This window comes from Lissotriton helveticus, chromosome 10 (genome assembly GCF_964261635.1).
Source record: "Lissotriton helveticus chromosome 10, aLisHel1.1, whole genome shotgun sequence".
Classification (NCBI taxonomy): Eukaryota; Metazoa; Chordata; class Amphibia; order Caudata; family Salamandridae; genus Lissotriton; species Lissotriton helveticus.
Genome location: NC_136071.1, coordinates 190,985,093 through 190,997,136, shown reverse-complemented (window position 1 = coordinate 190,997,136; position 12,044 = coordinate 190,985,093). Strand labels below are relative to the sequence as shown.

General features: G+C 43.3%; 1 protein-coding gene across 1 annotated transcript in view; it reads right to left on the bottom strand.

Annotated features, from left to right (window-relative positions):
- The window catches only part of LOC144783975 (uromodulin-like), a 187,905-nt gene that overhangs the window by 35,140 nt on the left and 140,721 nt on the right, over positions 1–12,044 (bottom strand). Inside the window, exons 15-16 of the mRNA XM_078662698.1 lie at positions 2,720–2,882; positions 2,542–2,626 (exon numbers count right to left, since the gene is read on the bottom strand). Of these exons, the coding sequence (XP_078518824.1) occupies positions 2,542–2,626; positions 2,720–2,882 (248 nt within the window). The remainder of the gene's footprint in view (positions 1–2,541; positions 2,627–2,719; positions 2,883–12,044) is intronic.

Here is a 12,044-nt window from a genome sequence, read left to right as displayed (position 1 = left end):
GGAGATAAATGTTAATAAAACTAAGTGTATGGCATTGAATCCCTGTAGGCCGGATAGGGGGACCCTTAGTCTGGACGGCCAAGTGCTAGAAACAGTTGATAACTTTTCCTATTTAGGGGTGGTGCTAGACTCAAACCTTACATGGAAGGCCCAAATCGAGAAAAGTAAGGTGTCTTATGCCCAAAACGTTAAGCCAATTATTAGCAAACTCAATGCTAGTACCAGCAAATGTGTGACTCCTGTGCTTGAGCTTTTTAAATTTAAAATTCAATCTGCCGCCCTCTATGGGGCTGAGATATGGGGGCCTTGGGCAAGGGATAGCTTCCATGGTCTGGATAACAAATTTATGAGATCTATTGTAAGGGTTCCTACTAGTACACCTCTTCAATTGGATTTGAACCTCAAAAGAACTGACAATTATACAATCATTAGACCATTAATGTTCTGGATAAGAATATGGTCTACTCCAGAACTGATTGGTTACAGGAAAGGTCTTCAGGAAATATTGGGTTTAGATTCTCTTAATTCTATTTTCTGGCTCAAACACATTAAAAAATGGTTCTCAATCTTGGGCCTGCCACAGTTATGGGAGAGTCCGGAAAGGCAACCGCACTATGCGAAATCTATGGTGAAACGAGCCTTCTGGTCCTTCATAACTAAACAGTTAGTAAATGGAAATAGAACTGGGTCTCTAACTTATAATTTTCTAGGCTTCAAAGATGAACCCTATTTTGAGGTATTTTTAGATGAGATAGAGCCTCCCCTTGCGAAGTCCTTATTTTTGAAGTTCAGGTATGGGAATCTCATGATAAACTCTAACCTGGAACGTTGGTCCCAGAGAAAATTGGAAGGGCCCAACGCTACACAGCGGAAGTGTATCATGTGCTCAGGTTTTCACAAGGAGGATGAGGTCCACATACTGTTCTTTTGTCAAGCGTATACTAAAGCAAGAAAAAGGTGGATCAAACCCTTGTGCAACCTTCTAGGAATAAGATCTTGTACCATGGCATATAGAATTATTAAAACTAACACTTCCCAATCTATTGTATTCAGCATTAGTAGATTCCTTTATTCTGTGTATATTGCTCGCAGGAAGTTTGGTCAATTACTTTGAGCTGTTAAACTTTTGTTGGTTTATAACGTTATAGTTGCTTTTATATGATGATGGTGTATGATTCTCCCTCCAATTATGGTATATGTCAAGACGTTAGATGTTAACTGCCATGAAGCTCTGTGTTTTTAATGCATTTATGTACGTATTTCTTATTGAGGACGATTACCATGACTTCTGTAACTAATGGATACGTTTTTAACTGTTTTTAGACTTGTATGTGTAAAACGACATGGCTCTGTGTTTTTATGTATGTATCTTTTATGGCGAAAGCAGCCGAAATAAAGATTTTTTTATTTGATTTGAAAGGCTGTTTTGCATTTCTGAAAGGGTTGAAATTGCAATTCGGTCCGTTAAGAAATTAAAAACTTTTTGGTACACATGGCCCATTATTACATTATTGCAAAGTTTAAAAACAAACTATACAAAATGTGTTCACTGTGATCTAGTTAGATATTGTTTTACCCAGTGCTTAATTTGTGCCGGTGTATGCTGATGGTGGGCACTGGAACTCGTTTATGGGAACGAATACTTTCGTCCGACTTTGCTGCAGATCATGAGGGTGAAAGGCAAACAAACATTTTCAAAGCCTATGGGTCTGGCTTCTAAAACGTCTGAGCAATTGATTTGCCAATGCTTTATGCATGGGGCTTGTCATGTGTAGATGTAGCAGTTTACCTTCAAAGGTCCCTAAACACGCATAGGAGAGAGAGTAAAGGAAAGCTAAAATTAAACTGATGACTTCAGAGTGAGAGGCATGCAGCATAGATTTGGAGGTCTGAGCATCGGGGAGCAGGGAAATGGAAAGGAGTGACTAGCAGCACTTTACAGCTGCCAGGCCCTCAAAATAAAATATAGAAAATGTTACACAAGGAGTGGATGGGGAGTAAAAAGAGAGCGCACACAGACATGGTGGAGGAGGCAGAGGAAACACAAGTATTCCCATTGAGTGTTCAGTACAAAATAATAATAAAAACTCCCTCACGTTTGTGGTGGAAGAATACAAAGCATCAGAAAAATGTGAGAAATACTACTTGGCATGGCAAACACAAAAATAGAGTGGAAAGCCATTTAATAAAAAGCATATAACTGAGATAGATAACAGAGTCAAATGCCAACTAATCACGAACAACGGCTGACTTAAAGCCCAATCTAAGTATAGGTTATTCATTGGAATCAAAGGTTTTGCCAACAAAGAGCTGTCTATAGCCTAGTCCTAAAAACAGAGAAAGAAGGAGAAAGAAAAAGATAAGACAACAGTGGCATGGGGATAGGAAAGGAGGGACCAGAATGAACCCACAAAGTGAGAAAAAGAGACAGATTTTATAGGGGTGGGGGTGGAATAAAGAGTATGAGGTTGAAACAGGACTAGGTAGCCTTGGTATTTAGCAACTCCAGCATTAGACTCCTAAGAAAACCACTGTTTTTACCTGCACGTTGCATCATGGGCCCAACCGTCAAATTGTAGCTTTGTTGGTCCCCGTCATCACTGCTTGACCGAACCCCAGAACAAGACTACACAAAACAAAAAAGAATGAATCAGTATCCAAATGCATTATCACCATTCTCTAGCAGGCTGTGGCTTAAAATGGAGATAACTTTACTTACAGGCGCACAAGGTCCTTTACTTGTATCACAGAGGCGCGTTTCGCAGTGTAGGTACACAAAATTGTAATCCCCCAAAAACTTAAACATCTGGACTGAAAATCGACCTTGTGTGGAACGACCGTTCTCTGGCACCGATATCGTCAGATCCTGCTTGTTTGGACAACTGTAAAAACAGTAGAAGACAATTGTATCTGCTGTGATAACAAAAAAGCTAGAATTCAAAATCCAACCACCAAGTAAATTCCTACTGTGCCAACTCTTGACTGGCATGCCGCTTCAAACTGGACTGACTCAAATGATTCTTAACAACACTTATATCATGGACTCTTATACTCTTTACAATTGTTATACGAAACCTGTCTTTAAGGTCATATATTATTATGCTACAGTTTTTAATCAAATATGATGGGAAAGCTAAATCTGGAGTTACAAACTATTGTGGAACAAGGACATGATATAGCTATTCTTATTGCCATCTGCTAATCACATTTTCAAGATCAAGCCTCTACATGACCATGCCACCCCATGTGTCTACACTTCACTCACTCTACTGTAGACTACCAAACACATTACAAAACAAGACACCATGGGGCAGATGGATTAACACTTTGTGCTGATGCAAACTCACAAAGAGTGATGCACACTGGAACAGAGTGTTGACAACATATTTATTTCCCTGCACAAAGCTTTTTTGCCCTGGAAAGTAGCCCTAAAATTGTTGCAAATGGCTTTTTGAGCTGCTATGAATTACTTTGTGCCAATAATGGAACATGGGTACTACCACTCATGGCCTTTGGCCCAAAGGCCTATATTAACTAACAACGGTAGGATAACCTCCCTATAGTTCAAATGTACGTGCATGATTCTAAGCAGGCTGAAAGAGTGACAGGGCTGGGGAAGAGAGCAGCCCCATTTCTTAGCAGACATGGGGTTGACCTGATTTCTCTTCCTACCACAAGGCAGTACAGCAACCTTGGTTGCTGCACTGCGTTGTGCTATAAATTATTAGATTCCCCCTGTCATATATTCCTTCCGAATGACTAAACAACACAGCAGTACCAGATATCATGATACACAGCAGAATACAAAAAAGCAATATAAAATAGTAAATTATTTAGGATCAAATAATATTAAGAATCAAATAAAATCCCCAACAAATCTAAACGATCTCTGCCGTGTCGGGGGTCGCTCTCTGCCGTGTCGGGGGTCGCTCTTTCAGACTATTGGGAGCTAAACTCTGGAACTCCCTTCCCCTGAATATCCGCTGCCTTGACAACTTGTCTGCTTTTCGCAAAGCAATAAAAACTCACCTGTTTCCACTACTATAAGCCTCCGCCTCCCCTTCCCCTCCAAGTAGGCTATGCTATGGTTCTTAGCGCCGGGACGCCCCGTTGCTGGGGCAGCTGTCGCGCTCAACAAACCCGTAACATAACATAACATAACATAAACAGCAGAGATCTGCAGATCTTGACGAACGTTTCCTCCTTTTGTTTGTTTCATCGATTTGCACCTTGACCGTCTGTCAATGTACCACTGGCCACAATTTCCCCCACCACATCTTCCCAACCTGAGTCAACATCTCTTGAAACTTTCGGATGGATCTCTTTCAAGCACAGTATTTCTGAATATTTTCCATTTCTCTTCTTGAACATATTTCATATTCCGATTTTCCTCCATGACTTGTGAAAAACATGAACACTACTATTAGGAATATATTGCCAATCCTACAAAATGTCCAATCTTTCCACCTTGATAAGATTAAAAGGCATTGATTTGTTCTGACCAAATGGACAAACCATTTACCATACCGCTAGGCTTCTGAGTCATTTTCCACTAATTCACTCTCTTGAAAGCCCTCTGCGCTGGCCCATGGAACATGTAGTCCGTTTTTTTGGTCGAGCCTAGGCAGCGTGCATGCACTGTGTGGAAGACCTGTTGTAGTCGATAAAGAATTTTGTTTCCGCCTGCTGCTTACCATTGGTTCACTGCAATGTCACTCTTGGTTGCAGCATCCTAAGTGGTTCACACTGCGATATGTCACTTCCGTTTGTCGCAGAGGAGTAGCACCTAAGTTCAGTTCCCTTCACTTCAATTCTTTACATGTTGTTTCAGATAACTATTTTTTCTAATTTTTGCAGCGTGGCATGCCAAGGTTTCTCTTCAAACATGGCAGCTGCACCTTTCTTTTGTTGTGCACGGCGCGGCTCGCCTTGAAACATACTTAAACTCTCAGTGCAGCACTCATGAAACAGGTGCCGTGCTTTATCTTTTACTTACAGCTCATGGACACATGGTGCTGCAGGCATTCCTGCATGTGCAGATTGGGAGGCTTAAAGTATGGTACCGCTCGCCTTCAAACATACTTAAGTGTGAGTGCTTTTCACATACTCTTTTTTGGGGGTTTCTGTCTTTGACTCTGCCCACGTGACCCCCGCGGTTTACAAGAGTACTGCATGGGGTCTAAAGTGATGCCTACTGCATATGGTGTGCCTTGAAGCTCTTCTCTGCGAGGGACAGAGGGTCAGGCTTGTCATTGGTTTCATTCAAGTGAGTGGGGGTCACAGAAGAGGGAGCCTCTCTTATGCTCCTAGGTGCCTGATGTTAACTTCTGCACCGAAATGACCGCTTTTCTGGGTAGCCGGTAGCGACTTACCAAGCAAGTCATGCCAATGTGTGCATCTGCCTGGCGTAGCTTGGGTCTGGTATAGGAGTCTGTCAATGCTCCCCCTCTCCTCAGGTTAAGGTGCAGAACAGTTAAAGCTTCCTAGCAGTTATCGAGCTTTAAGGTTGGCAGCGCGTGTCGGGTCTCAGCAAGCATAAGGCAAATGCCCCCCAGCATCGGGCTCCTGTGCTTATAATGCGGCCATAGAAACAGGTGATGAGAGGCCTTCCAGGCAATATGTTGTTATCAGAACACGTGAGGTTGCCGGGTACCCCTTGGCTCCCTCTGCACTCTTTGCCTGCACTTGCAATGCTCGTCGGTGACAGTGCTGCACCTAGGTAAGTTAAATGTAGGCAATGTCTAGCTTGCGCCACTTGGATGCATGAATTTGCTGGTATTTAGTTGTCTAATGCTTAAAACAACCAACTGAAGCAGATTCTTATATCCCACCCTTGATATGAGAAGAAGCTGCACTAGGGCCATAGCTACCGACTGTGAACACAGGGAGCAGGATTGAGTCTCTGCATTGGCTTAGCATCCTGTGATTCTGGACACCGCCTCTTAATCGCCCCCTGCCTACAAATGAAGTGCCTTGTGTGTTGTAGTTATTGCTCATATAGGGCGCCCCGGCATTCTTGGGTTGAGCTTGCGCTATAAAAGTGACCAGATATATACGCAGTTGTCTGCACTGACCATTCATCCACTGCAGGAGTATCTCAACACTGCTGGGTCAGAAACATCGAAGAACAGGTCCAGAGCGGGTATTCACATTAGCCAGTTACTCTCGGCACTTGTCACAAAGGATATGTTTATTTTTATCATGCAGAGAAAACCGAGGTGAGTGGTGTTTTACGTCAGCCGCTAGGCAAATCATTTTGCAGGTAGCTCTGGCAGCCACCTTAAATCACAATGTAGAGGAAGGGCAGCAATGCAACTCACTCTCTCAAAACAATGCGCGCAAACTCGCACTTCATCAGACTCCAAAACGCACCAGCACAGCAAACTGTACAGAGATCAATGCATATACCCAAACCCACACAAACTCACACTACACTGCTACTAGTCGGAAACAAAAAGATCAAGAAATACCCTCAGAATGACACACGCAAAACACACACACTCAAAATACAGATGTGCACATTCTGACACAAACAGACACAGGAACCCCTGTTGCCTCATGCTTTCAGAGGTGGGTGTGCCGCTCTAGTTCAAAAAATAAAATGTCCTCAAAGCGAAATATCTGCAAAGTACACTCTTGGCGGCTGCCGTACATGTATGCTTACAGGCCCGTCGCAGCTTGTTTTTTTTTTTTTGTTGGTGTCTGCCTTTGACACCCACAGTTTACCAGAGTAGTGCATAGGGTATTTACAAATGTAATAACTCTAACTCAAGCAAATGTGAGACCTATTGCAATTTCAATGCTTGTTTATCTTTGATGTTTATTCAAACTATGCCTAACCAGCTTCCACTGCTCTGGCTCCTTCTGACTTCCCTCCTTGTCATTCTGCAACCACATAGGTTACACCTCACTTACCATTGCCCCTCGCTTAAGAATTCAAACAGGATCCTTAAAGTGTGGGGTAGTTCTGGAGAACAACCTTTACAACGAAACTTTTACAACGCACTACCATTACAACGCGGTCATTACAACGCAAACTATTACAACGCATTGCTCTGGGGGGCGCTGTAGGATAGGGAATAGGTTAATTTACTATCCAATCACCTTCCCTAGTGTCCACGGGGACTGGAGTTGGAATAGTAAATTAAATTATTCACTATCCAGCACCCCAAAGCGCTATGCGTTGTAATGGACTGCGATGTAAAAACCGCGTTGTAAAGGCAGGCGTTGTAATAGCCTGCGTTGTAACGTCATACATCCGGTAGTTCTGTATGAAATTATAGTGGTTTCCACTGAAACTCAGACAGAACATACAGTGAGTTCCTTGACAAGTTAATTCATGTGTTGGGCTTAGAAAATTGGTTCAATATGATGCAAAAATGTATAGCCATAGATGTCATCAACCAAGCAACAAACCACGCTTCTAGCCACATTTGGCCAAATGCTCCAATTGCAGTATTCACCCTTCCAACAAGGATGACCTGGGAGACCAAGTTGTATGTGAGTAACAAGTGTAAATGGAAGGAAGTTTAGAGAAGGCAATTGTGTTTCTAAAAATCAATGTTATTCTCGCCAATGACAAGGGAGGATTTAATGCATGTGAAACTAGAATAATGCATGGCAGCATGAATTGTCATAGCAAGTCAAGAATCACTGCCTACAAAATCTTTGAGGTGCATATTGTACATTCCCCTTGCACTTTTTGTGACGCTCTGGTGGCGCAGTTTACAAAATCATATCTAAGAGGCCTTGCAAAGCCTCTATGTGTGGTTTTTGAATGGCCTCATAGATATGGAGTAAGGCAAGGCAGTGCACATTTCTGTGCTGCCCTACTCTTCGTTCAGGAGGCGTACCATGGGCGTGGCGGTGGATTTTCCCACGCAACACCAATGGATTTTGACACCTCCCCAGATTTACAAGAACATGTAAGCCAGGGGAAGCGCCTAAACCTTACGCCTCCTGTGGTGAGGCATAACGAGAAGAGATAACTTTATTTCTCTTCTATATTCTTCTAGAAAGAGGAAAACACCTCTTGAAATTGTTTCTGTGGAGGAAGGTGCCCCTTCCTGCACAAAAACAATCCTGCTGACAACAAAGGCCCCCGGGTGCCTGCATTGACGATAGGCTGCCGAAACAGCGTCAGTCCCGGGGGGGGGGGGGGAGGATAGGAATGCATGGTATTGAATAAATACAGTGCAATACTGCCTTTTCACTTTGGCGTAGGGAAGTGCAGCAAGGTGCCTTGCTTCGCTGCCCAATGCCAAATCGTCATAAATGAGGGCCTGAATGTTAGAGAAGGCATTCATTTGGCTGCAAACTGTATATAGACTGCAGGGAGACTTGAGGACAGTCATTGATTCCTCTTGTCTTGAGATGAGTATACCTTTTCTGCCATGAACAAAGTTTAAGTTTCATTGAAGACTACCTTTGATTTCATTATTCCTCGTTGCAGGCGGTAATTCTTACTGGTTGACCAAGTCAGCTGTCTTCTTCTGTTTTCTTGCAAACTAGAAGCTTATTATTCGTTCCTGCTGACTGAGGAATAAAAGTTCTCACATCTTCATCAAAAATCATAGTGCGCATTCTGGGACAAGTTAAGAAAAACTTTGCGCCACATGCTAGGATAACCCAGCAGTTATGATTTTAGGTCTAAGACCACAGGCCACAAATGAGTGGGCAGACATGGATTGTACCTAGTTTTCCAATGTTTGGGGCTGCAAAGTTAGTTCTTGCTTTTAATTGTAAGAAGGGAGAGACTGCCCTAATTACACAATGGTACCACAGGGTGTTTTTATTGCTAGCCGTAGAATATTTGATGCATGCACTGGGATAATCGGGAACTGACTTTGATGGCAAATGGAGACCACTGCTGGATGTATTGAGAAGTGGAATATCACTTACTTTGTGTCCACCATTATGGAGAGCGATCTGAACGTTTGGTCCTAATGTCTGAATGATGCATTCATGGAAGACGGGATGAGGGGATCATATACTGTGAGATTATTATTATAGCGAAACCTACTCTGGCATGTAGAGGGGCGATAATTAGTTATAGTCTGTTGTTTGTTGACCTATAAGTAATGAAAACGTAATACTTTTTTTGTAGAAAACACTCATAGACAGCTTGAAACCTCTGCAGCTAAGCGCGGTGGAGTGGAGCAGGGAGGAAGTTGACGGACGACGGAATAGGTTTTATTTATTTACTTAATTTAACCTATTCTGTCGGCTGTTGACTTCCCCCACCCATCCCTGCCCCACTGCCTCAATGCCTCACCGCGCTGACCTCTGCCAGCCACCGATGCTTGCAAAACAGCACAGTATTTGTGTAATCTCTGTAGAGCTACAGAGTGTATGGATAATATGTGGATTTCCATCAAATGCAAAAAGAACAAATGATGGACAGAATGCTGAACATTGTCAAACATTCACTCCCAGTACTGAGATCTGGGACTAAATCCATAGGTTTTTTTTGCTCACCACGCCATTCCAGTTTGGGCCAGCCATATGCAAATCAGTATTGACCCTGCTCCCCATGGGAACAGTCCGATCCAAACTGCCAGGCCAGGTCTTTCCTGGACCGGAAACAACCACCCTAGAATATGTTTCAGGGTGTCACCCCTCAGCTGCCATGATATATTGACTCCAGTGTCATGGTGAGCACAGGGCCCATGTCTGTGCCTAACCTTCCCACTTAGGGCAAAAAAAGCAAAAAAAACAAATGATGGACAAAATGCTGAACAATGTTAAACATTACCCCCCAGTACAGAGATCTGGCCCTAAATCCATCATTTATTTGCCCACCACGCCATTCCAGTTTGGATCCAGCCTTATGCAAATCAGTCTTGACCCTACCCGTCATGGGAACATTTCAGCCTGAACTGCTAGGCCAGGTACTCCCTGGACCAGAAACAAGCATCTTAGGACTGGTTTTGGGGTATAGGATCAAGACTGATTTGCACAATGGATTCAACCCAGATCTGTGACTGAGAGTGAATGTTTGACAATGTTCAGCACTCCGTCCATCATTTTTTTGATTTGCTATAGTTGCCCTAAGTGGGAAGGGTATGCCCAGATGTGCGTTCTGTACTCCCTTAGTCACTGGATACTGGATTCAAGCTAGTCTGGTTGATGAGGGGTGATACCCCATAACCGGACCCAGGATGCTTGTTTTCTGGTCCAGGGAGAACCTGGTCTGGCAGTTCCGACTGGACTGCTCCCATGGGAAGTAGAGTCAAGACTGATTTGCATATGGTAGTGTCCAAACTGGGGTGGCATGATGAGCAGAAAAACAATGGCTTTTAATACAAATCTGTGACTGAGGATGAATGTTTGCCAATGTTCAGCATTATGTCCATCATCTTTTTGTTTAGCTATAGTTGCCCAAAGTTGGAATGGTATGCCCAGATGTAGATCCAGTGCACATTTTGCACTAGTTTCAAGTTAGCTTGGCTGATGAGGGGCGATACCCAGAAAACAGTCCCTTGATGCTTGTTTTCTGGTCCAGGGAGACCTGGCCTGGCAAATCGGGCTGGACCATTCCCACGGGGAGCAGGGTCAAGACTGATTTGCACATGGCTGGGTCTAAACTGGGGTGGCATGGTTAGTGAAGCAACAATGAATTTAATACAGATCTGTGTCTAGGGGTGGGTTTTTGGTAATGTTCAACTTTCCGTCCACCATCTTTTTGTTATGATTTATATCAACTCCATACCAATGCAATACCAAGAACTTCATACGCTGGTTTGAGACACAATGAACGTGATAAATAGGGTTTTGTATCTTTGGAAGGAGTACTGCTTGATCTAGCTTAAATGAAGCTGAGTTGAAGGCTTTGGTGAAGCCTGACTAGACTGGTCCCACCTCAGTGTTTGCTTTTGTATGAAGCGTGCTGAGAAGGATGGCCGCTTGCGCACAAGAAGCGGGGCATTTTCGTGTTGGAAGTATATTTCACAGTGCATTTAAAATCATCAAAGAGGTGTCTGGCACTCGGTCTGAAGTGTTTTTTTAATTTCCTGGTTTACTGGGAATGGGAAGTTGACAACAGTGAAAAGTCTCAGCGAGTTGTGATCCATGTTCCAAGGATGGTCACAGGTACGTGGATTGAGAGGTCTTAAGTAAGGAATATGTACTTTGATTTGCATGCTGTGCATCAAGGGAAAGAGAAGTGAAAGACACAGCTGAATGTCCTGGATTATATTTTCAGAGAAGAATAAAAAGAAGTGATGGGGACTGGTGGACTGTAGTGGAGCACTGTTTTGACACAGAAGATAGGGCTCAGAGCAGTGATCATGCTAATACCTCAGCACTGAAGATTTGGGGAAGGCACTCTGGTACAGTGATGGAACACCTGTTGATGATAATGGCAGCTGTTTTAATTTATTCATATATCAACAAACAGTAGTGATATTGAGCATCGTGATGAGAATAAATCTGAAGAGCCAATAACATATGGGTGGACATACATTTCTGAGGGTGAATCTCAGGTTAATGGAAGGGCCAGGTTGTAGGGTGGCTGATAGCAGATAGGGTGCAAATAGTGAACTGTCTTGGGTGGGGTCAGAAAACAGAGGTGATGGGATAGATTTGGACCAGGAAGTTCTTTTATTGTTCTTGTTCGTGAGTAAGAAATAAGCTATAGCAGGAGTTCCGTGGGATGGGAGTGGTACAGGGTAATGGCAATGAATGTGTGCGTTGAAAGGTGGGCTTTTTGTGGGGATTGAAGGGGCAATGGACAAACAGCATACATGGATCCTTTGGGGGAGACTTGGGCTGAAGGATGTTTGCTGCAATGTAACGACAGAACAGATTACACGAGGTTATGTTATGTTATGCTATGTTATGTTAAACTTTACTTGTATAGCGCATGTACACAAGGTTGGTTTCTTGGCGCTGCTCTGAAGGAGTTAGACTAAGATGTTACTAGTATGCCTGTTTAAATAGCCGTGTTTTTAGCAGTTTGCGGAAGCTCATGAGGTTTGAGCAGGATCTGATCTCAAGTGGCAGGGAGTTCCAGAGTTTGGGGCCTAGGGTGGCAACCTTAGTCC